Source organism: Callorhinchus milii, unplaced genomic scaffold, assembly GCF_018977255.1.
Source record: "Callorhinchus milii isolate IMCB2004 unplaced genomic scaffold, IMCB_Cmil_1.0 Scaffold10, whole genome shotgun sequence".
NCBI lineage: Eukaryota > Metazoa > Chordata > Chondrichthyes > Chimaeriformes > Callorhinchidae > Callorhinchus > Callorhinchus milii.
In genome coordinates this window covers 6,612,153-6,636,232 of record NW_024704751.1, presented here as the reverse complement: position 1 = coordinate 6,636,232, position 24,080 = coordinate 6,612,153, and the positions used below count along the sequence as shown (strand labels likewise).

Below are 24,080 nucleotides of genomic sequence, written 5' to 3'. Positions count from 1 at the left end.
GGAAAGCCCTTCTCCTAAAGTTTTTTTCCCTTCTTGTGGCTACCTTATACCAAAGGACAGCAGCCCTGAAAATTATCCGTCATCCCCTCTGAGACTCAAGAGTTTATGTCTAGGTAAGATTCACGGCATGAATTCCCTCTCTGCTGTGCGGTTGTTACAGGTGTCCTGGAGGAGATGCGATTAAGCTAACGCTGATTTCAATCTTAGTGGATGTGAGTCGGCAGAGAAAAATGTTGCCCCACAACACAGCAAGCTCCCCTGGGGAGGCCGTGAATGAAAGGTAGCGTCTCAGTCAATGGGGAGATAGGCATCAAATCTCTGAGCTGGTCATTATACCTAAACTGGCCATTTACACTAGGGCTAATAATAACAACAATAATAATAATCCTTGCATTGATATCGCGCCTGATCACGTCGTTGAGATGTCTCAAAGCGCTTCACAGGATAAACTGTAAAGTGAATTGACTGTATATTTTGTGGGCGAAACGCGGCATCCAATTGTTTCATTCAGGTTGATTCATTCGCAAAATAATCAGTCAATCCGCTTTACAGTATATCCTGCGAAGAGCTTTGAGGTGTCTCAACGACGTGATAAGGCGCTATAGCAAATCCAATCATTATTGTTCTGATTATTGTGATGGTTATCCCTGATGTTCCAATAACACTTGTCAACTTGTCCTCAGTTGGCTCCTTACTATTGGTCTCTTTCAAATCCAAATACCTGCTTCCTCCAGGAGGGTTTCCCCACACGAAGGGCGCTATATAAACGCAAGTTGTTGTTGTTGCTTCTCTTTGGGAGGGGGGAAGAACGAGAGAAAGAGAGACAGAGAGGGAGATAAGAAAGGAAGCATTTTGAAGAGGCTAAGATTGAAAAGAATAATGTAAGCCCAGATCACTGGCGTGTATAAGTGGTGCTTTTCATCATTGTGGGTTTTTACGACGGCTGCTTTTATTACAGCAATAAACTTATCTTTTTCTCCAAATAGTGAGACAGATGGTAGATAATAGGGGAAAAATGGATCCAAAATGTGTGTTCTTTCTATAGTGCCAGATATCGAGTTGATCAGACCCAGCTGGTATCACTCTCGCCTCTGGGGTGGGGGGGTTGATAGGTTGTGGGTTCAAACTCTGCCCTTCCCCATCCCCTCCCACCACCACCACCACGCTGGGGACTTTGAGCTCACAGTCTAGGCTGATGCTCCAGTGCAGTGCTGGGGAGTGTGGTGGGTGGGGGGTGTTGGAAGTGCTGTGTGGATGGAGACGTGAAACCGAGCTCCACAACCTGTGCCCTGTTCAGACGGAGGAAGAAGATGCTCCTGAGGCTAGGGTGTGACGAAGCCATGTGTAGGCGAGGGGGAGGAGGGGGAGTCACGGAACCTGGTGGCTTAGTCGATTGGCGGATCTCTTTATCGTGCGTAATAATCCCTTAAATAACAATTCTCACTCGATCCACAGCTGTTTGTGGGACACTGCTGGGAGCAATTTGGCTGCCACGTTTTGCCCACAAATTACGCAGTCAATTCACTTAATAATATATCAACGACATGATCAGGCGCTATATCAGATGCAAAGATTATTATTATTATTACTGCGCTTTCTTTAGTTTCTCGTTCAAATCCCCCCCCTCCCACACCCTCCCCACTGCTTCTTCTACTTAGTGATTCCTGGATCCATGACCTTCCGGTTTCTCTGGATCTTCCGATTTTTTTAACCGAATTCTTCGCCTGGAAATGTACATTTCTGGCTCAGTTGGTCGGCAGCAACCTCGCTTCCCGAGCCAGAAATACACATTTCTGAGTAAAGCAATTGGTTCAGAGAAACACTGTGAAGTGAAGCAGAACAAGTTAAATGTCACTTCACGGCGTTGGAGTATTGGAGCCACCGGTGTGGGGGTGGTGGGGGGGGGGGAAGGTTGCGGGGGTTTAGGGACACAGGAACGCTAAGGTTAGATCAACCTGATTGATGTTCTCTTCCTGACTGCAGCTGCCTCTTACCAACACGGTAACTTACGGGGTCGAATGCAGAATATCGTGCAAGACTCTATCGACAGCTCAGAGGATGAATTCTTCGATGCACGAGGTTCGTGAAAGTGTTCAATTTATTTTTTGCTTCTGTACGAATTGATTTTACTCCCCTCCCTCCCCCCCTCACCTTCCCCAGTTCTTGCCCACCACCACCCCCTCCTCATTGTCATTGATGGAGAAAGGGGATGGGAGAGTGAACAGTATCGATGTGTTTGCCTGGTCTGCAGCAGTGAGATCATGATATTTTTTTATACAGTGAACCAAAAATAGACCCTGATCTCAACCGTCTACTTTTCCTTTTGTGTTGCTACCGACCGCTGATGGTTTACGACTGATAGCACGGTTTGCATTTGAGCACAGCCATCCCTGTCCCGCCCCACCACCACCCCCTCTCCCCCCTCCCCACACACACACACAAGCGAGAGTTCCATATTGACACGGGCAAAACATTTCCCCTTCGTTCCTCGCCCCCGTCCCTCCACCGTGTCATTCAATTATTTCCTCCCCCCACCCCAAAAGCAAATTCCTGTTAGTTTTGGAGTTGCTCTGAAACATCAAATGCTCAATATCCTTCAACCTTCCACTCATCTCTCTCTCTTCCCTCTGTCACTCACTCCCTCACTCACTCTCTCACACTACGTCTCTCTCTCTCTCTCTCTGTTGTGTCAGTTGGATAGTGTTGGGTTATTCGGTAACTCATCGCAGTATCCGCAGCGAATTCCGATGACACCCGATAAGATTTTTTATCTCATGAAGAGCCGTTCTAGTCGTTAATTACCCTCCGTGTAATGACACTTCCCAGTGAGATTGCTGTTTATTGTCTTGAACCTGTGCCCGCTTCTCCTGCTGCCTGTGATTCCCCCCCTACCCTCCACCCACCCATCCCGGAAAAGGAAGATGGAAGAACTACATGGGTTCTGAGTCATCGGTTACAAGTCTATTTATCCCACATGCCCTCCTCTTAATCAGCAGTTACATTAAATAATGACAGTACAAAATTACAGCCTGTCAGCCGTGTGTTTTTAACTGAAAGGAAAGCTTAGCTATGTAAACCTTTTTTTTTTAGTCTCAGTAGAATTTTCTCTTGCCATCAATTTGATGTGTTGTACCACTGGGTCCTCCTGTTTGTAAACTCTCAATGTATAGGTTGCGAAGGCAGGTATTTTATTTACAGGCTTTGCTTGTCAACTCAGCGACTTAAAAACCCTATTGATTGCAACTGTTTATGTCCGACTCTCATGTTCTTGAAGGAACACTGGTCTCTTGTGTCTCTGTAGATTTATTTCCCCAAATCTTTTTAATGTACAAGGTTCTGTACAAAGTTCTGTTACCCCCATTTTTTTTACACTCGGTGCACTGACCAACAGCTGGAAGAATGATGATAATTGTATTTAGAAGTACTTAATTGCATTCAGGTCAAGTGTTGAACTGCATTTAGACGTCCAGAGGATCGGTATGTGTGTGTGTGCGCCATCATTTCCATGGGCAGTTAATGATCCGTTGCCATGTATGTTCGGTGGGACATCTTCCATAACATGGATGGAGCGACGAGGAAATTACTGGTATCAGATATTGTTACACTCAACTCGTCTGCAACAGAAAATAAAAATTCATTGTGAGAGGAAAAAAATCTGGGGGTTTGTGGGGGTGGGGGACACCCTGTACTGCAGAAAACCTCACCCGCTGATCGATGTCTGAGTCCTATAATGGGTGTACGATCAGTGGCTGGTTGTCTCTCATCTTCACACCGTCAGGAACAGTTTAGCTGCTCTGGTGGGAACTGCTCGTATTGGGAGCTATAAAAGTAATTGGTGTGAATGCCGGCATTGCACTGAAGTAAATGGAGTCCTGCAGTGAATTATTATTCAGCGCACTCATCTCGCAAACAAGAGGACCTGGGTTCGATTCCCGGCAGGGGGAGAGGGTTGGGGGAATGTTAGGGAAGCTTCCTCACTGCACATGCCTGTTTACCTAGCAGTACATAGGAACCCAGTTGTTATAATAATAATAATAGTAATCCTTGCATTTGATACACTGCTTTTCACGTCTCCGAGACGTCTCAAAGCGCTTCACAGAATATACTGTAAAGTGAATTGACCGTATGTTTGTGGGCGAAACGCGGCAACTAATTGCGCACAGCAGCGTCCCGCAAACAGTCGTGGATTGAAAATGACCAATTTATTCTTTTTTTTTGTTTTGGAGGGATTATTAGTCGATTGGCGGATCGCTTTTCTGGGGGTAACAATTCCGCCAAAATGTTTTAAAAAAAATACAAATTTTGTCACTCAATCCACGACGGCGTGTTTCACCCACAAAATATACAGTCATTTCACTAAGACCTGATAAGGTGCTATATCAAATGCAAGGATTATTATTATTAATTACTGTGGAGTGGATTGATCATTTGGGTTGGTAGGCAAATCTTTTAAAACGCTGCAAATTAGTTTTGTGAAGCTATTTTATTATATATATATATTTACCGCTTGTGAGTGTTTTTTTTTAAAAAAAATTTGCTAATGGGATCATCAAACCCTCTTTTTACACTTGACGTCGCTGTTTACGCTGAGCCTTTCTGCTGTTGCTAAATTAAGGGCGTCAGAGGTTAATGGAAAGATAATGAAGATTCCTGACGAAGCTTAGTGCCTTCCTGAGAGATCTAGTCTAATTAATCAGTCCCTACCCCAGGCCCAGAATTAGCAACGCAATAATGAGCAGGAACAGTTGGTGTTGCAAACAAAATGATTGTGATTTAAGGCTTGGTGCACTGTTTGGTAGTATTCTGCCACATTGGACGTCCAGTGAGGTGAAGAAATGGTCAACTGACCAGATAGTCCATAAGAGGGAGAGATTTTGGAATGGGCGAATCGAGGTTACTTCCCATTAGAATTCCCATCGCCCGGTAGAAATAATAATAATAATCCTTGCATTTGATACAGCACCTTATCACGTCTTCGAGACGTCTCAACGAGCTTCACAGAATATACTGTAAAGTGAATTATAGAATATACAGTCAATTCACTTTACAGCGTATTCTGTGGAGCGCTTTGAGACGTCCCAACGACGTGAAATGCAAGTATTATTATTATTATGTGGGTGTCTGGAGCGGTGTCTATAACTGCATTGCCCGGTTACACTGTTGGTCACAGACTCTGCCAGTTTGTTGTAAACTGCCGCAGTCAGTCCTCGGTTGGTCGGAGTTGTGCTTTTTTTTGTATAAAATTCACCCTAATTGGGTTTTGGCCAGTAGATTGCTGTAAATGCAGCAGGCTATTGAGGGTCTCGTCAGTGAGAGATCAGAAATCACAGTGGCCTTTTTTGCGGAAGAAACACGAAAAGCTGCACTCCCCTCGGCTATAAACTGAAGTTTCTCTTAATAACTTTTATACGGACTTTTTTTTAAAAGGTGACTGTACGGGGGTCAACGAAAGCCTTCGGGCGTGATCTGAAGATGGGCAAAAAGGGAGGGTTAAGGAGGCAGGATCGAGGCAGGGAGTTTCAGGGAGGGTCAGGGTGTATCAGCTGAAAGCATGGTGGAGTGGAGGGGTCGGGAGGGCTTGCAAACGTTAGTTGGGGCACAAAACGGAAATATCCGCCCTTCAGTTTTGCGCAGTAACTAGTGTGCCCTTGTGTTAAGATGGCAGGTTATCTCCAGAGTGGAGAGTGATCAGCATATGTGGGATTCTCCCCTTCTCAGTCGCCAGTACTTTTATTTTTTGATTGTTTTAATGATGACTTTGCGACGTTTATTAATTCTGTCCGAATTAGCATTTTAATAGGAAAATAAAGAGGAACGGAAGCTGAGCGATCCACAACCATGATACGGAGCCTTAACCACTTCTGCACGCGGACACCCATACAGAGAAGATCATTAGCTTTCCTTTTCATCAATTTCCTTCCTTGATTTGATTCGAAACAGACTCTATTCGTGTTTGCTTTGAAGTTTTCCATTCGCATTGTCATGGCGATTATCGGCGTAGCTTTTCTCCTCTCTTTCTTACCCCCTTCTTTCCTCCTTTCTCGCTCTCTCTCTGTCTCTCGTTTGATTGTAGATACAACAGTGAAATATTTGCCTCTCTTCCTTCCACTGACATTTCCGATGAGAGCAAATTAGTCTCCTATTTGAGTTGCTCTCGATGCTTCCCGAGACCTCTTGTGCACCTTTGACTGACTCGAGACACCTCGCAAAAAGGTTCGAGCTGCAAATCTTGTTGCACGCGGGAATCCACGGCCATGCTGAAGAGTCTCCAAACAAAACTACAGAGTTCCACCTTTTACATAGAAAATTTCCATTTAAATTTGTATTCTGTCGCTCTCCCCTTTCTCTCCCCACCCACTGATGGACTCACCCAACTCACCTGACATATCAGATGCAGGTTGGCAAGAGTCGAGGCTTGGTGGATGGAGCTGTGGGAGGAAGGAAGAAAAGGAATTGTGCGTTAAGGACAACTGCTGGAGTCTAATGAGCTTGTCATTGCAAACACGCTGTCTGACTGTATATTTGTGGGCAAATGCAGCAGTCAATTTATGCACTGCAAATTGTTATTAAGTGGCACAGCGTGAGAGTACGCTGTTGTTTTATTATTGGTTTGACCCTTATTTTTTGAGATCTTCGCGGTTGACAACGTCATTCGCATCCAAAGAGCTGGCTGTGCTTGCGTGGAGAGAATTCCAGTGGGAGGGTAGGAAGGAGCATCTAAGTTTGTCGGCTAAATGGAGGGACATGCTTTTGATCCAGGACTCTCGGCGCAAGGGAACTGGAAATCTGTCAGGTCTGGTGGGTCATGGTGGATTTCCAATCCATTCATCCTACCAATGCCAAAGCTTTGAGAGGGGTTTAAGTAGATGTGCTGAACACAGCCAACGCATACCGGCATCTGCTGGGCGAAAGCCCGTTCAGCGCACTTGGCTGTGAAGTGATGGGAAGATGAGGGAGGGAGGGAGGGAGGAGGAAGGATGTGGGGCAGATAGGTGGGTGGGTTGGAAGGGGGTAGTAAGGAAGGGGAAGGGGTGGGAAAATAGAGTGGGAGGAGGGTAAGAAAGAGGGCTTTGAAAGGAGAACTGTTTTGTTCAAACCAAATGGGCTCAAATAAACCAGAACAATTCATCACCACCAGCCCCTGCCAGTTCTTCCTGTCTTTAACACCTCATCCTCGTAGCTTGTCGCCAGGTACCAGATTGGCCATTTTGGGGTTGAGGGATATTGGCAGCAGTATGTCCATGTGTGTGTGGAGTGGAGCATCGGAAGCATCTGCCACTGGGAAAAGCTAAATACAGACCACTCCGACAGCCAAACATTAAATGATGACTGCTGTTCTGTTATGCGGGCAGGATCACAGGACGCGGTTGCACTTTCACGTCTGGAGTTTTATCTCGCTCACAGCCTGGCTTCGCACTTCTGACTTACAAATCAACAAATAACACCAACGATCCTTGCACTGGTTACGCTGGGAGCATGTCTTTCTTTCAAAGCCCTCCACAGTCTTGCTCCTCACTGCCTCTGTGACCTAACTCCATACCGACCCGTCCGCTCCCTCCGCTCAGCAGACTCCACGTACCCCGCCCTGCCCATCCCACCATTAGCCTTCAACCTTTCTGTCCCCACTCTGAAACTCCCAGTCCGTTTGCCTCGCCCCGTATTACAAGGCTCATCTCTTTGTTAGGTCACTCTCCTACTCCTACCCTCCCTGCACTTCACCCCTCTTGATCCCAACCCCCAGCTTAATGGTGTGATAATGGGTCTTGTGGTTTGGCATCGCTGGTGTGTTGCTCTGTGTGGTGTGCGGGTTTGAAAATCCTCTTTCTTGCTCGAGTTTTAAGATTTTTTTTTATACCTTAAAAAAACCATAGCGTGGAATTGTGTGTAGCAAAAAAAATCGAAATTTATTCCTCTTTTTTTTCTCTCTCTCTCTATTGTACAGAGGAGGTGGTGGAAGGTAAAAGCGCTCTGTTGTTGGGGATGAGTACGTGGAACTCCAATGACTTGGTGGAGCATATTGAGACCATAGGAAAGCTGGGTGACAGCCAAGGTAAGAACCCTGTCTTTGAGAGTCTCAGGACTGTAGCTGAGCTTCAATGGCTTTGAGATGTCCTTCTGACGGGAAATAAATGTGTATATTGCTCTCTTAGCACATCTAGGCTTGATACGCCCATAACTCTGATCGCCACACTGCCCAGCTCTTCCCGTACCTGAGCTGCAGACCGTCCAGAATTCTGCACCCCTGTATCCCCTCCTGCACCAGGCAGGGAGTGACTGGGCAATCTGGCGATCGGGAAGCATCAACCAATTAATTAATTAATTGGAAACCCTTGCATTTGATACGATAGTAATAATTCCATTCGATGCAGCACCTCATCATGTTGTCGAAGTCTCAATGCGCGTCGCTGGGTTTATTACTGTAGTCACCTGCCTCTTCTTCCACCTTCAGCGTTTTGGAAGTCATTGTTGCGCTGTTAAAAAAAAAAGTTTTCCCCCCCCGCCTTCTTAACGGCCGAATATCGATCGGGCTTTGGCTCGATCGCTCATTTCACCCCATTTGGCAAGCGAAAACGTAAGACAGCGTCAATGAGCAGTCTAGAGGAGGTGAGGGTTCGAAACGCCAGGCAGGACTTCAGCTGCAATTAGTTTGTAGATTGATATCGTCACTGGCACAGATTCATTATCTGGATAAAAGGTAGTCTGTTTGGCAGATCGATAGTGAGACTCTTGAGCTTTGGTGTGTTATAAAATCGATTGCTTTGACGGCTTAAATTTCATTGCAGTCTTTTCGCAACTGTGGTTCTGTATTCAACACTACGTAAGAGCATATGGCTCAGTCGGTCGCACTCTTGCCTCTGAGTCATTAAATTGCAGTTTCAAACCCCATGGTGAGAAGTTGACAATGCAGCGCCTTTCACGTCGGGAGGATGTCTTAAAGCGCTTCACAGGATTTACTATCAAGTGTAGTGACCGTATGCAAACGAGGAGACCAATTTGCGCTCAGCAACATCTCCACAAGCAGCTGTGGAGAGAATGAGCAATTTTTTTTTATCCGGTCTGGAACTGTCAGCCAGGACTTCAAGGGTAGAAACTCTCTTCTCTCATTGAGTAAAGCAATGGGACACTTAATGTCCTTGTGAACAGGTACAGAGTAGGAGCTCTGAAGGATGGCACGTATAACAATACAGCCCTCCCACACCCACCCCACCCCCAGCACATTGCACTGGAGCATCAACCTCGACTCTTATGAGTTCAAAGTCATCGACTTGGGGCTTGAACCCACAACCAATGTTACCAGATTGGGTGGATTCACACCCAATTGGGTGCATTTTTTGCTGCACTATGCTTTGGGTGGGTGTCTAATTTTAAATGTTTTTAATTTAAACCTGTAAAACGTCCCCTTCCCTTCCTCAAGACCTTTGAAAGACCTCTTTTTACACGGTTTCGAAAGCACTAAGCTGAAATCGATCATTCTACTGCAACCCATAGCAGGCAACACGTAATATCGGGCTACTTTGGTGCGAGTATTTGCATTTTGCCCACCAATATACAGTTAATTCACTTCTCAGTGTATCCTGTGAAGCGCTTTGAAACGTCTAGAAGCCGTGAGAAGCGCTATATCAAATGCAAAGATTATTATTATCATCATATTAAATAGTAATTGGTTGATTTGGGGCTACAAAGGTATTTGAATTTCTGGCCATCCTGCCAATTAGGTTCAGAGTTAGGGTTCGACCTTCTGAATGGGACGCTAGAGGGTTGACAAACCCAAACCATCCTTTTTACCCCCCAACTCCCACGCCCTCCAACCAACCTGTAAACCTGGCTAACTAACAGAGGTGGGCCAATCTAATCACATCCCAACCACTGGTGATCCTGGACACTCACTCACTCACTCTCGCACACACACTTCCCCTTATTTCTGCGAAGAGATCACAAAGTGATGATGACCTGAGGGGGTTGATTGTGACATTGCACAGGATCACCAAAGCCAAGTGTATGCGGCAGAAAGAGCCTTGAAAGGGTGGGGGTAGGGATGGGAGCATTGGTGAGGAGTTGGGTTGGAGGAGAGATAGAGGGACATTGTTGGGGGATAACGAGAGGAGAGAAGAGGGGGGAGATAGATGTTGTTGAGGGATAAGAAGAGAAGGGAGGCGCCCTGAAGGACATTGTTGAGGGAAGAGAGAAGGGAAGGTGGGGGAGATAGACATTGTTGAAGGATGAGGGGAGAAGAGGGGAGAAGGACATTGTTGAGAGAAGAGAAGAGGGGAGAAGGACATTGTTGAAAGAGAAGAGGGGAGATGGACATTGTTGAGGGATAAGGAGAGAAGGTGGTGGGGAGATGGATGTCGTTGGGGGGATATAAGTAGAAGGTGGGGGGGGGGGGGGGAGGAGAGAAGAAAAGCGGAAAGGAGGAGAGCGATGGGAGATGTTAGAGCCAGACCCGGTGGCCTCGTGAGGAACGCGACGATGGAACCGAGGAAGATCGCGTTCTACTCGTCCGACATGGCGCTGGGGGCCGTGAGACAGGCGGCCAGGAGGGGCGGGAGGCCGGAGCCGGAGCGGGAGAGGAACCTGTACCAGTGGTACCACATCTCGGACAAGCAAACGAGGAGCCAGAGCGGCGGCCGCCGCCGCCAACAACAACAACAACAGCAGCAGCAACAACAACAACACGAGCAGCGGCTCAGAGAGAGCAGCGAAGGCGGGAGGAGGAGGAGGAGGAGGACGAAGACAAGATGGCGGATGGAGGAGCCCAAGGCCAAGGAGGAGGAGGAAGATGAGGAGGAGGAGGAGGAGGATGAGGAGGAGGTCGGGGACGTGTCCGCTGCCCGGGGCTACCGCGCCAGCGACGGGACGGACAGCGAGGACTCGAGGCCGGAGCTGCCCCCGCGCCGGGAGGGGGACCCCGTCTCCCTGTCCATCATCTCCGACTACGCGGAGGGCGGCGGACGCGGCGTCGGGGAGCGGGGCCGGAGCCGGGCCCGGAGCCGGGACACGGCGGACCCGGGCGGCCGAGGTAAGAGGAGCTTCGCGGCCGCCGAGGCGGAGGGAACGTCCGCCCCCTCACACACACACACACGCACACCCCCACCCCCGGGCCCCCCGCGGCCGCTCTCTCTCCCGCGGTGCAGCGCCGGTTAGGCCTCGGGTCCGCTGGAGGAGGAGGGACGCGGGAAGAAGGAGCAGCGGCCGGGGCCGGGGGCGCTGGTGGGGGGGCGGCGGCGACGACGCCCCCACACCCCCACTCCCCCGCCGGGCCCAAGCCGCCGAGACGGGAAGCCTCTCGGGCGAGACGCCGCGGCGGCTTCGGTTGGAGGCCGAGCGGAGAGGCGGCGGCGCCGGCGCCGGCGGCAGAGGCCCGGGCCCACCCCCGAGCAGCGCTCTGGCGCGCGGGGCTCGCCCCGCGGATGAGGTCGGGGACGGGGCGAGCGAAGCGCTGACCGAGCCTCAGCCCCCACCCCCCCGACAGTAACTCTTTTCTGTTCGATTGACCCAACCAGCCGGGCCGCCGCCGCCGCCATTGTCATCCCCGGAGCGGAGCCTCGAGGCCGGACGAAGCCAACTCCAGGCCGAGGCTGAGGCCTACACCGGCGCCGGCGCCCGGGAGTCTCTTAGGAAGGAAACCCCCGACGACGCCGCCGCCGCCTCCGCCGCCCTCGGGGGGGAACGGCTGACGGAGCTGCCGCCCGGGTCTCGAGTCGACCCCGCGGATCCGGAGGGCGTCCCCCCGCCGCCCAAGGCCAAGGCCAAGACCAAGGCCTCGGCCTCGGGTGAGAAGCAGGCCCGGGAGGAGGGCGGGCGCCGCCGCCGCCAGGGTTGGCGCGGGCCGGCGGGCCGCCAGGCCGACGCCTTCGACGTCCTGAAGCAGGTGCTGGAGAGGAAGCTGGACCTGGACTGCGCGGTGGACGTGTGGAGGGACTTCCACCTGAGGAAGCAGGTCAGGCAGCAGGAGCTGCGGGCCATGATGGAGGAGGAGGAGGAAGAGGAGGAGGAGGAGGAGAAGAAGAAGAAGAAGAACAACAACAACAACAAGGCGACCTCGGCTTCCAGCCCGGAGCAGCGGAGAGCCGGCCACGCCCGCCGCGGCGGCGGCCCGGTCAGCGCGGCCCCTCCTCGGGCCGCGCCCGGCCCTCAAGAGGCGGCCGCCGTCCAGTACCGGCAGCGGGTGGCCAAGTTCCTCCGAGAGGGCCGGGCGCTGAGATCGCCCGCGCCCTTGTCCGAGGACGATTCGGCCGGCGGCGGCGGCGGGAGCGGCAGCAGCGGCAGCAGCGGCAGCAGCTCCAGCTCCGAAGACCTCGGCCAGGAAGAGGTCAAGGTCGGCCACCCCGGGTACAGAAACAGGACCGCACTGAAGAGGAGGGAGTCGCTGACGTCGCGCGACGCTCCCAAAGCCGAGGCCGGCCTGGACGACCGGCAGATCTACTCGGTTGACCCGAGCCGGGGTTTCGATTCCCGCAGTTTGGCCCGAGACGCTCCGGCCGCCTCGGCCAGATTGCAGGATGTTGCCCTGCTCAAGAGGAGGCCCCTGTACAGGTCCTCCAGCGGGAGCGGGCAGCGGGCGCTCAAGGGCACGAGGCCAGGAGCCAGGCCCGACGAGCAGACCGGAATGCACGTCGAGGAAGAAGGTGTCGAGGCGGGGGGGAAGGACTCGTCCAGAAACGGAGACGCTTTCGCTTCCAGGACGTGCGGTGGCGCCCAACTCTCCCACCGGTCGCCCAAGCGCCACTCGTCCAGGATGCGCCAACGCAGCTCGAGCGGCGGAGAGTGGGCGAGGACGGATGGGTATTGCGGGCTGCGGGGGGGCGAGGAGGTGGGGGGATCGCTGCACAAAAGCCGGTCTCATAGCATTTCCCGGATCGATTTCACCGGCGATCAAAGGAAGCCGAGGGCCGGAGACTACCCCAGAACCACTGACTGTTACACGACCAGGAAATCCAACGGTTACCCCATACGCAAACCCTGCGTTTACTCCACCAGAGAACCCAGTAGCTACCCTATCTGTGAACCCAATGGTTACCCCACCAGAGAACCTGGTGTCAACACCAGCAGAGAACACGGTAGCAAAGTTAAGTCCTCCAACAAGACAAAGTGCAGCTCCTCTTGGAAGGCGAGGACCGGCATCGAGGACCCCAAAGCGTCCAACCGCACCATGGTTGAAGGCGTCCGGTACAAAAGCAGAAGTTACCAACGGTGAACAAGAGAGAAGTTTTAATGGTGAAGATGACAACAACTACAACAGGGGACTCAATCATCAGCTGTTGGGAGGAGGAGAGAAGGGGGAAAGAGAAAGGGAAAGTGCTTAAAAGAAGAAAGGAGAAAAGAAATGTCAGTCAAGTGCAAAACTTTGCCACGCTTTTAAAATATAGGAAACGAAAGGACATAAATAGAGTTTTAGATCAGATTTGAGATGGAAAGATAAATCCCTGTCTAGCACCCATGGGTGCATCTTTTTTTTTGGGTGGGGGTGGGGAAGAGTGGGAGGAGAAGTTTAAATGTTAGCAATAAAATATTTTATCCCAGTGTTGTGCAGCATAAAAGATATTCCCTTTTGTATTGCAGTTGTGCGCATTTTATTTCCCAAATAGGGGTTGTCCATATGCAGGGTAAGTGCTGATGTCCTAACTTAAATTAATTTGGGTGTTGTTTCATGTTCTGATAGCGAGTGGGGTCGGAAGATAAAGTCAAGTGACCCATCACCCTGTGTTGACACCTAAAATCGTCAAACACTCGATGAATATAGAAGCCATCTTCTCACCAAGCGATAATCATCGCTTGTTGGAATAGACTGTTGGGCGCCAACTCTCATGCAATGATAGAAACCATATGGTGTTGATAGCTTTTGTGCTCATTAGTGCATTCCAAACGTGGGTGACACGTCTATCACCTCTGTATTGGAGTTGTTTCAGTCATCTCAACCTATAACTGGTATTTCACGCAGAGTGACTATTCTGTTAACTCTTTCCTTACAATCCTTACCTTCCTTACAACCTCCCCTTGTATCTTGCTCCACATAGACCTGTGCACTCCCTCCGCTCAGCCAGCTCCACGTCCCCTGCCCAGCCCACCCCACCATTGGCGGTCGGGCCTTCACCCTCTCTGCCCCTACTCTTTGGATCTTCATCCCACAGTCCCTTTGCCTCGCCACCTCCCTCATCTCCTTCAAGGCCTGTCTCAAGATCCTCATCTTCGACTGTGCCTTCGGTCACCCTCCCACCCCTACTGCTCTCCACCGCTCCTAATCCCAACCCCCAGCTTGCGTCCAAATGTAATTTGTTGTGGCTCGGTATCGAGCTGTCCTGCGTGAAGGTCACTGTAAATGCAAATTGATGTCGTCGTGTGTGTGAGATGGATGCAACATTCTCATCTTCTAGTCTGCCTCCAGCCTTTATTTTGAAGCCGGTAATTTTTCAGTAAGTTTTATTTTGTTTTGGGTGGGGGGTGGGGGGGTGAGGATCATACAAGGTGTAGAAATAAGTAGAGCCCATCCAGAAACAAGTGAAATCTCGCCCTAGCTGCAATATGAAAGAAGTAGTGGCTCATTGAGATGTCGTTTGGAGTTGAGTGCACAGACAGCACACATCTTATAAGCATTACGTACAGATGGCACGGTTGAGATACCTCTGTGCTCTCGCCACCCGCTGTGTTGAGCCAGCTGACAAGCTGTGCAGTGAAAGTGAAAGGCGGTCGGACTGGGGCTGCCACCACAATCCTTTCCTTCCCTGACTCGCTTCAAGCTGTTAGGAAGCAGCGTCACTCACCTCCTCTGGTGCCGCTCCATTTCCCCGGAGTTACTTTATTCACTGACAACAAACTCCGTGTGAACCACTTGTCAAGAGAAAGCTAAAAATGGCAGGGGAGGCCGAGCTGGCTGTCACTGGCTCTGTGAGACCTCTGCCTCCGCGCGCGTGTGTGTGAATGTCTGCAACAGTGTGTGTATATTTCTGTACGTCTATCTGTTCATGTGTATTTCTGGATGTGTATGTGTGTTATGTACTCCTTTGTTTTGAATGAATGTGTGTGCTTGTGGGTGTATTTGCGTGTGACTGTGTGTGTGTGTGTGTGTGTGTGTGTGTGGTGGGCATGTACGTTTGTGTGCATGTCTGAATTCGTGCGTTTCCAGGTTCCTTCGTGTGTCGATCTCGGCATTTGTGTGTCCGTGAACATCAGAGGCTGAACGCGGTCCAGGAGCGTTGGGGTTTTATCCGCAAACCCTCTCGTCGGTATTGCGTCTTAGCCCTGCAACATGTAGATTCTTGCGAGTATTCTGTTGGGAGATCGCTATCACGGGGCTACGCCAAAAACACCTTGACGGGGGTGTGTGTGTATGGGGTGGGGGGAAATGGGGAAAAACTTAATGAAAGAGTCAAGTTCAGACAGAAAACGTATGCGAAGGCTGTTAGGCACGTCGCTTCCCTTTACGCCGCTCGTACATTATATTGTGAAGTCACTGAGACCGCATTCACCGGATAATGAAACCAATACATCATGTCTTTGAGTGCAACCACCACACAGAGAGACTCGTACATCACCCAATAATAATAAGCCTCACATTTGTTGCAGAGCCATATTGGGCTTTATGCCTCCTCCCCACCCGCCCACACCCAAAAAAAAACTTTGTGGACTATTACCGTTGAGTGCAGTGACTGTTTTGTGGGCAAAGGCGACAGCGACCATCTCTGCACAGCGAGGTCTCACAAACTACCGTGAAGTGAAATGGCTGTGTTGAGCCAGCTGACAAGGGCACCAGGAGAAACTCCCTTCTCTCTTATCAAGTGGCCCCACACCATCCTTAACGTCCGCCTGAATAGGTCACACAGGGAACTCAGTGTCACGTCCAAATTACAATGCCACGCTCCCGGCCCCAGCGTTGCATTGGAACGTCAACCTTGACTGTGAGCTCCCAAGTCCTGAGGTGGGGGTGGGCTTGAACCCTCACCCTGTCCCTGAGGCGAGCGTGCCACCGAGTGGGCCAGTCTGACACTTTGATTATTGGAATCCCCTTTTGAATTTGCCTTGTCCTCACGGTTTGAAACCTTGACACATCAATGGCAATACCTGTGTGAAGACCAACTGGTACTCACTCCTTCCATGACTCTGACAGTAATTAAGGAAAATTGGGTAGCTTTCCATGTTCCCTGCCATTTGACACCACTTTCTCTCTTTGTCTCTCTTTCTCTCTCTCACTCTTCTCCCCGATTGAATAATCATTCCCAGGCAAAACGCAGCTGAAATCTTTGCTTACTTTTAAAAATAGCTCCCGCCCCCTGGAATGCAGTGATTTTTCTCGGGCATGGATGGTTGAACTGAAACGCTGCTCTCTGAAAAATACAAGGCAAAATCCACCAGGGAGAACAAGTGCAAATGAACCCTGCTAATTACGAGCAGAGTTACAGTGTGTAGCAAATTGAATTAGCTATGTTTTAACACTTGAGTTACCAACAAGGTGTTTTAGATTGGGGCGAGATTCCTCTTTGGAGCCCGATAGCGAAGTGGTTTAGCGCTCTCGCCTTGCAAGCGAGAAGACCCGGTTTCGATTCCTGGGGTGGGGTGAAACCTTAGGCAAGTTTCCTTACTCCCAACACGTCTCTGTTTACTTAGCAGTAAGTAGGAACCTGGTTTTCAGTCTATCGGTGGATTGCTTTCCGGGGGTAATAATCCCTCCAAAAACGATATATTCTGTGAAGCTCTTTGAGGTGTCTCAACCGATGTGATAAGGCGTTACATCAAATGCAAGGATAATTATCATCAACCGCCAGGATTAGCTCTGTGGCAGGTAAAACAAATTGGACTTGAGGGATGAGCTCCATTCTGTGGACACACTCCTGTTTCATCCAGCTGAACTTATTAATGCAAGTTATTTATGCAAGTTCTCACACCTCTGCTCGTCTTGACAGTTACAGCGGTTTGCATGTTATTGAGCCGCAGAAGGTCAGCGGTACAGAGCGATCGGGAGGTCAGGGGCTAATTTTTTTTTGGTAACCGACAGCCTTTAATTGCGGAGCGCGTCACAACACGGGAAATGTGTTGTTATTAGGAAGCCCCCGCTGCTTTGCGATGCTCCAGCAATCTGTTCTGCTCAGCTGAAGCATTGCCCAGTGACACATTTCGACGCTTCACTTTCCAGTGAACCCAGTTCGGAATTCAGGGCTGCGAAAGTAATGCATCGTTTTATAAAAACTTTTAATTTCTTGCGAAACCGGCGATGGCTAGTGCTTTGCTGAAAAGGTTCAGTTATTTATCATTTGGGGTGAAATATTGCTGCGTTTTAGAAATTGTTCCCCCCCCCACCCACCCCCCGACTATTCCCCCGACAAAGTGGTTCATAGAATATACTGTAAAGTGGATTGACTGTGTTTTGTGGGTAAAACGCAGCAGCCAATTGCGCACAGCGGTGTCCCACAAACATTCGTGGAGTGAGTGACCAATTATTATTTTTTTGGGGAGGAATTATTTCCCCCGGAAAGCGATCCGCCAATTGACTAACAATCAGGTTCCAACTTACTGGGAGGTAAACAGATTCATGCGTGTGGAATAAGGAAGCTTGCCTCACATTTTACCACGACCGGGAATCGAACCCGGGTCCTCTCGCTTGCGAGGCGAGCGCCCTAACCACTAAGCTTTCCCCCCAGCACTGAGTTGGATCGTCAGCCTCGACTGTGAGGTCAAAGCCCCCTGAGGTGCAACTTGAACCCACAGCCTTGACTGAATCAGAGGTGATTGTGCTCTCGAGCGAGCCAAGCGCTGACATCTAAACCAATCTTAGTGGAAAAGAAACAGGCTGAAGACACTGCCAACGCAAAGCTCTGCACCATTTCAGTCTCCCTGCAAATGAAATCTGATTTGCGGCAAAATGTATTCAAATCAGATTATTTTAATCTGTTTGCTTTGGATGGAAATTCGAATTAATTCATATTTGCCTCCTGTGCACCGTGTCACCTGCCAGCGGGTGTTTTTTTTAAAAAAAAATTCTCTAAAACTTAACCCTTCACACGTTAGCGGCTGATATATATATCTATATGAATCATATAAATAATAATAATAATCCTTGCATTTGATATGCATCAAAGTGCCTTGAAAGGAGTCACGTGAGTATTTATAGCAGCAGCATTTTCGAGCAAAGGAAGGGAGAGATTGGAAGGTTTTACATAGTGAGCATAATAATAGCCCTTACATTTGTTGTAGCGCCTATCGCAAATGGAGGACGTCTCAAAAGCGCTTCACAAAACTCGCTGTAAAGTGCAGTGAGCGTGTGTGTGTTTTTAGGCAACTCGACGTCCAATTTTGTACCCCGGGGTGCGGGTGGAATAGGCGGGCGTGTGGAGGGGGATTGCCAACAAAGGGACAGTGTTCGAATAGTAACGTGCCTACCACATCTGACTTGCTGAAGATAATCGTATGATGGTAACAAAGAGTTAATTAAACTAACCAGTAAGGGGTTACTTAAATATTCATGACTCGGGAAGCTATGCATAAATTCGGATAATGCCTTGCTTTTTTTTTTGGATGTAATTTGGGTCCGTCCTATAAAATTCACAGCCGCCTCTGGACACGAATCGACTCGACTCCCCCGAATTAATCCTCCCGCAATTGTTACTCCCACCCCTGCTCTTCCTCTCAGTCCCTCAGCCGGCGCTCATTCAGAATCAAGAGCAGGAAGCTGCACGGAGCTGATAGAGCAGGCGTCTGGACGCACGTCTCCACCCGCCCCAAAAATAATCCCTACGTCGGAAATGAGGGAGCACGTCCCAAGGCGCTTGGCGGGATGCACAGTAGAGTGGAGGGAGCCTGCGCTTTTTGTGGGCGAAGGCGGCCACCGATTCGCGCATGGCGACGTCCCCCACTCCCAACAGCCCCTCTCCCCCACCCCCAACCACTCCGCAAACAGCTGTGAAGCGAGCGATTTGATTCGATTTGGGCAACTGTCGGCCGGGAACGGCCTCCATGGTTGCATGGGGGGTTCCTTCAGCTGCGCCTCCGGGAGTGGCTGACGCAGTAAACTCCTGATTACTCCTGGCTCCAAGTGGAAAAGGGTTTCAGCGGCGAGCTATCAGGAGCAGCGAATTAGGCGTTTGGACGCAAACGCAAGTAAGTGCAGCCGGGATATTGATAGGCAGAATTCTTGTCTCGCAGGTGAGATATATGGCGAGTCCCTGACCAGACAAGGATGCCCCACTCAAGCGAGCGTGGAGGAGATGGAGGTAAGCATGCTACCAACTGATGCGCAGTTTAACTCAGTCGCGCTTCCCCTGCCCCGCCATCAGCAGGTGGAGAAGGGAGCGGTGGGGGGGCTTTGTTACTGATGCCCTTACTCCCTCAATGGCCTGCTCCGCCTGTTCCCCTCTGACCCTCCACCCCCCACCCCACTCCCTTATCTGCCTTTATCAACAACAAAAATGACTGTATATAGCGCGCCTTTCACGTCGGGAGGATGTCCCAAGCCCTGGACAGTAATAATAATAATAATAATAATCCTAGCATTTGATATAGGGCCTTACCATGTCGTTGAGATGTCGCAAAGCGTTTCACAGAATATACTGTAAAGTGAAGTGACTGTGAGTTTTGTGGGTGAAACGCGACAGCCTGTCCCACAAATGGGCAAGGGGTTTGCGACCTGGACTGGAGTCGAGGGTGTTCTGGACACCCAGCTCCTCGACTGTGACCTACGGCCACTTCCCCTTTACTCCCTTTCACCCCCGCTCCCTTTCCTCCCCCCCCCCCCCATAATCATTTTATTTTAACGTGCCTCTTTTTTTAATGCCTGCGACAGGATGTAAAGAAGTGCAAGGTGCGTGTGCTGGTCCTGGTTCTTCACGGGGGCAACATCCTGGACACGGGGGGAGGAGACCAAAGCTCCAAGACCGCCGACGTCAACACCTTCACTTCAGTCCTTGAGAAGGTCACCACAGCCCACTTCCCAGCCGCCCTGGGCCACGTCCTCGTCAAGTCCGTCCCCTGCCCTCCCATCTGCTCCGCAGCCTTCTCCCTGGTCTCCAAGTAAGTGGCCTCAATTAACTCATGGTGGGTGGCTTGCAGTTACTCTCTCTCCCTCCCTCGATCCTTTCGCTCGTGCTCCCACTGAGCCTGACTCCACATGACAGGTATTAATATTTAATAAGGACGGCTCAGGGCTGTTTATTAAGCTCAGCCTCGAGCGCTGTTGAGCTCTCTTCCCGTCCCCACCCCATCCCACCTTACCGTGTTTCACTGCTTCTTTGTGTCAGCCCTGTGCAGGTCAGGCTGACTGTCAAGAGTCTGTCTGAGCAAAGAATAAGGGAACGAACGCTATCTTTAGTGGCTTTAGGTAGAATTCCAGCGAATGTTACAGCACGAAAAACGACTAATCCACCCAACTAGTCTACGCCGGTGTTTGTATTCCCAACAACAACAAGTTACATGTATATGTAGTGTCTCAGAGCGCTCCACACCAGCCCCCGCCTCTACCCCTCCTGATCCCCCTCTTTCTCATGGTAGGCATCAAGTTTTTAATTTTTCTCTGCAATACGTTGACGCTTTCTGCCTCAGCGTCACCTTCTCACTGCACTGTCGCTGCGTAAAGTGGTTCGTTCTAAAGTCCAGACCACATTAGAGGTGTCTATAATTCCATTTGAGCCTCCCCACCTCCTGTATTCCTTGGGCGAAACGGGGCAGCCGATTGCGTACAGCAACGTCCTAGAAACAGCCATGGAGTGCGTGACCTATTTTTATTTGGGGGATTGTCAGCCAGGACACCGAGAGAGAGAAACTCCCTTCCTTTTGCGACTAGCGCTGCGGGATCGTTACCGTCCACCTGGACGGGCAGACGGTGCCTTGGTTTTAATGTCTCATCCGATGAACAGAAGTTCCCGGATCACAGCGGACCCTGGTGAGTTTGCGTCTGCGGATTCCACTGACCTGAAACCTTCAGCAATGAGGAAACACCTTGGACCTGCTTTAAGATGATGTCTGAAAAGCCACTAGGGAACGATGTACGAAAGATAATACAGGCCAATTCTTTTAATAAACTTGCCATCAGCTCATCGCAATGCTGCTAAAGAAACAATTAAACTAATCAAATAGCCAGATGGGAAATGCTCTGAGTGAAGGGAGTTTCTCTCTCTCCCGGTGTCCTGACCAACAATTCCCTGTGAATGGTTGTGAGGAACGTTACACAGCAGTGTCCCACAGACAGCCAGGGATTGAGTGACCTAATGATTATTTTTTTTGCACTTGTCGGTGAATCCCACAAGAAGCCCTTTGAGGAGTCCTCCGCGCCCGTGAAAAGCACTTCATCTAAGCGTAAGGCTTACCTAGCAGGTTATTAATAATCCGAATGGCTGGCACTTTGCCTGCAAGGCTCAGGCAAACATGCAAACTCAAAAGCAATCTGCATAATATCATTACAACAGTGTGGATCTGTGGAGAACAGCATTTGTGTTTGCGACGCCCAGACACACTCTCTGGTGATGTGATTATGGAAATCGTAAGCTGGATATTGCACTGGAGGTTTTGTTACAGATTTCTGAGGTACCGTAAATCGTAAATGAGAAACCGACTATAACAACAGCAAATGTGTGCGCCAGCCAGGGCTCAGTTGGTAGCGTTCACGCCTTTCAATCAGAAGGAGTTTTGAGTCTTGTAGAGTAGTGCTAAGTGCACTCGCGAGCAAAAGGCCCCGGGTTCGATTCCCGGGCGGGCAGGGCGAAACCCTCGGCAAGTATCCTTACTTCCACACAGCTCTGTTTACCTGTCGGTAAGTAGGTTGTTAATCGATTGGCGCATTACTTTCTGGGGCGTCATAATCCCTTCAAAATTAATAAATACACATAATAATTTGGTCACTCAATCCACCACTGTTTGTGGAACACTGCTGTGCGCTATTGGCTGTCGTGTTCCCCGACGAAATATACAGTCAAAGGCCGACACGGGGGAATTTAGTGACAGACATCGCAATTCCGACTGCATTGATTTCCCCAGAAAGCGTCTTATCAGCTGACTGCCTCGCTACCAAGATAAGACAGGTGCCACTCACCTGGGGAGGGGGGTACGAATGACATCTCTCAGCTGGCAGGACGCCTCCACTGACATCGTGTACCTCGTTTCAGATGACTGGAGCTGATTTGAAGCCTAAAATCTGTGGCTTCACATAATGTATTGACACCAACACACCCACACGCGCACACACACACGACACACACGCCACAGACGCGCACACACGCACACACGCGCACACACAGGCTAGTTTCTACCTATCAAATATCCCTCTGCCAAAATCAAAATGGCCTTTTGGGAAATCGTAACGATGCGGCAGGGAAAGAGGCACAGATGGGGACCTTAGCTGTGCTTTTTAAAACCATCTCGAATCTCAATATATCTTCAGGATTGAAAACCCTTTCCTCGTTGGGTTTAGTTGTTTTTCTTTGTTTAATTCCGCACCTCTGGGCCCAATTATTGGACGTTTCCAAGAACCTTTTGAAACGCTTTAAATAATGAGCGCTTCTCCAGAAGCCGACAAGGTATTAATAAACTTCACGAAGACATAAGAGCTGAGGCAGTAGTCCATTAATCCACACAACTGCGTTTGCAGGAATAATTCATGGCAGTGTTTTGTGAGACGGACTGAGGGGAGAGGGCACATGGGTTTAATCTTCCTTTCCTTTGCGACACCTCGGTCCCTCATTATTGAGGTTTTTGTTCCTTTTATTTTTTTCTTCTGGCTTCTTAAAATAAACGATAAACTGTACGGATCAGACAGCAATCCCATCTTAAGCTGCACAGGTTCATGTCATTCCTCAGAGTGACTCGGCATATTAATAACAATTTTATTTTCATTTGCTGCAGCACTTCACGTCACTCCAGCCAAGTGTAGTGACTGTGTAAATCTTGTAGGCCGACCCTGGAGTCAATTTGCGCACCGCAATGTCCCCAAACAGCCGTGAAGTAAGTGGCTGCTGTTTTCCCCTCTCTCTCTGTGTTGGTGGGGGTGGGGGTACTGTCAGCCAGGACGCTGGGAGAGAGACTGCTTTCTCTTTTCGAGTAGTGCCATGGGAGATCTCTAACGTCTGTCTGAACAAGGCACGGACGGGGACCTTGAATTTGATGCCTTAATCCAGCACCGCACGGGCGTGTCAGTCAAGAATAGCCTTCAAATACACAATCTCTACACATGGGTGTCAGCCTGGCTCAAGTCAGTAGCTCTCGCCTCTGAGTTAGAAGGTTGTGGGTTCAAGTCCCACTTTGGGACTTGGAATCGCACAGTCTACACTCACACTCCAACACAGTGCTGGGGTGCGCTGCATTGTTGGAGGTGCCGTCCTTCAGATGAGACAATAAACCGAGGTCCCGTCTGCCTGTTCAAGTGGACGTTAAAGATCCCGCGGCGCTATTTGAAAAAAGAAGGAAGTTTCTCTGTCCCGGTGTCCTGGCCGACAATCCCCCCAAATAATATTGGTCACTCGGTCCATGGCTGTTTGTGGGACACTGCTGCACGCAACTGGCTACCTCATTTCGTCCACGGAATACCCGGTCAATCCACTTTACAGTGTGTTCCGTGAAGCTCTTTGAGACGTCTCAACGACGTGACAAGACCCGATATCAAATTCAAGGATTATAATTATTGTTATTGCATATGACAGCGAAATCCTGAGAAGAAACTTGAGACGTCTCGGCTAACGTGATACAGCAGAACGTCAAATGCAAGGATGATGATTATTATTAATATGATAAATCTGCAGAGGGCTATTTTGGTTGAAACGCCAGTCGCAGTTGATTGACTCCCTGGAGAGCTCACTTGAAGACTTGAGTTCAGATCTGAAGAGTCACATTTTTCCAAGCCATTTTGTTTTGTCATTCACGTTCGATTGGCGCTGACAGGCAGAGAGACAAGCAGAGAGACCCGACCACAGCAGGTACGGAAAAAAAAGCAACCGTTTCCAACCCCCCGGTCCCCAGCGAGAGGGTCCCAGTTTCAAAATTCCCCGTCGTATCATTGCAACTCCATCAAATGTCAGTGATCTCATTGCCTCTCGTGTTCAGCTCTCTGGAAAGTTCACTATGCGTTGCTTTATTCTCTAGAGGTGAAGGTAATCTTCTGCTCTGAT

At 49.8% G+C, this 24,080-nt stretch overlaps 1 protein-coding gene across 1 annotated transcript in view; it reads left to right on the top strand.

Annotated features, from left to right (window-relative positions):
- Positions 1–24,080, top strand: part of pitpnm3 (PITPNM family member 3) — a 59,561-nt gene that overhangs the window by 19,213 nt on the left and 16,268 nt on the right. Inside the window, exons 3-6 of the mRNA XM_007896635.2 lie at positions 1,984–2,079; positions 7,943–8,050; positions 19,135–19,202; positions 19,772–19,998. Coding sequence (XP_007894826.2) covers positions 1,984–2,079; positions 7,943–8,050; positions 19,135–19,202; positions 19,772–19,998 — 499 coding nt within the window. The remainder of the gene's footprint in view (positions 1–1,983; positions 2,080–7,942; positions 8,051–19,134; positions 19,203–19,771; positions 19,999–24,080) is intronic.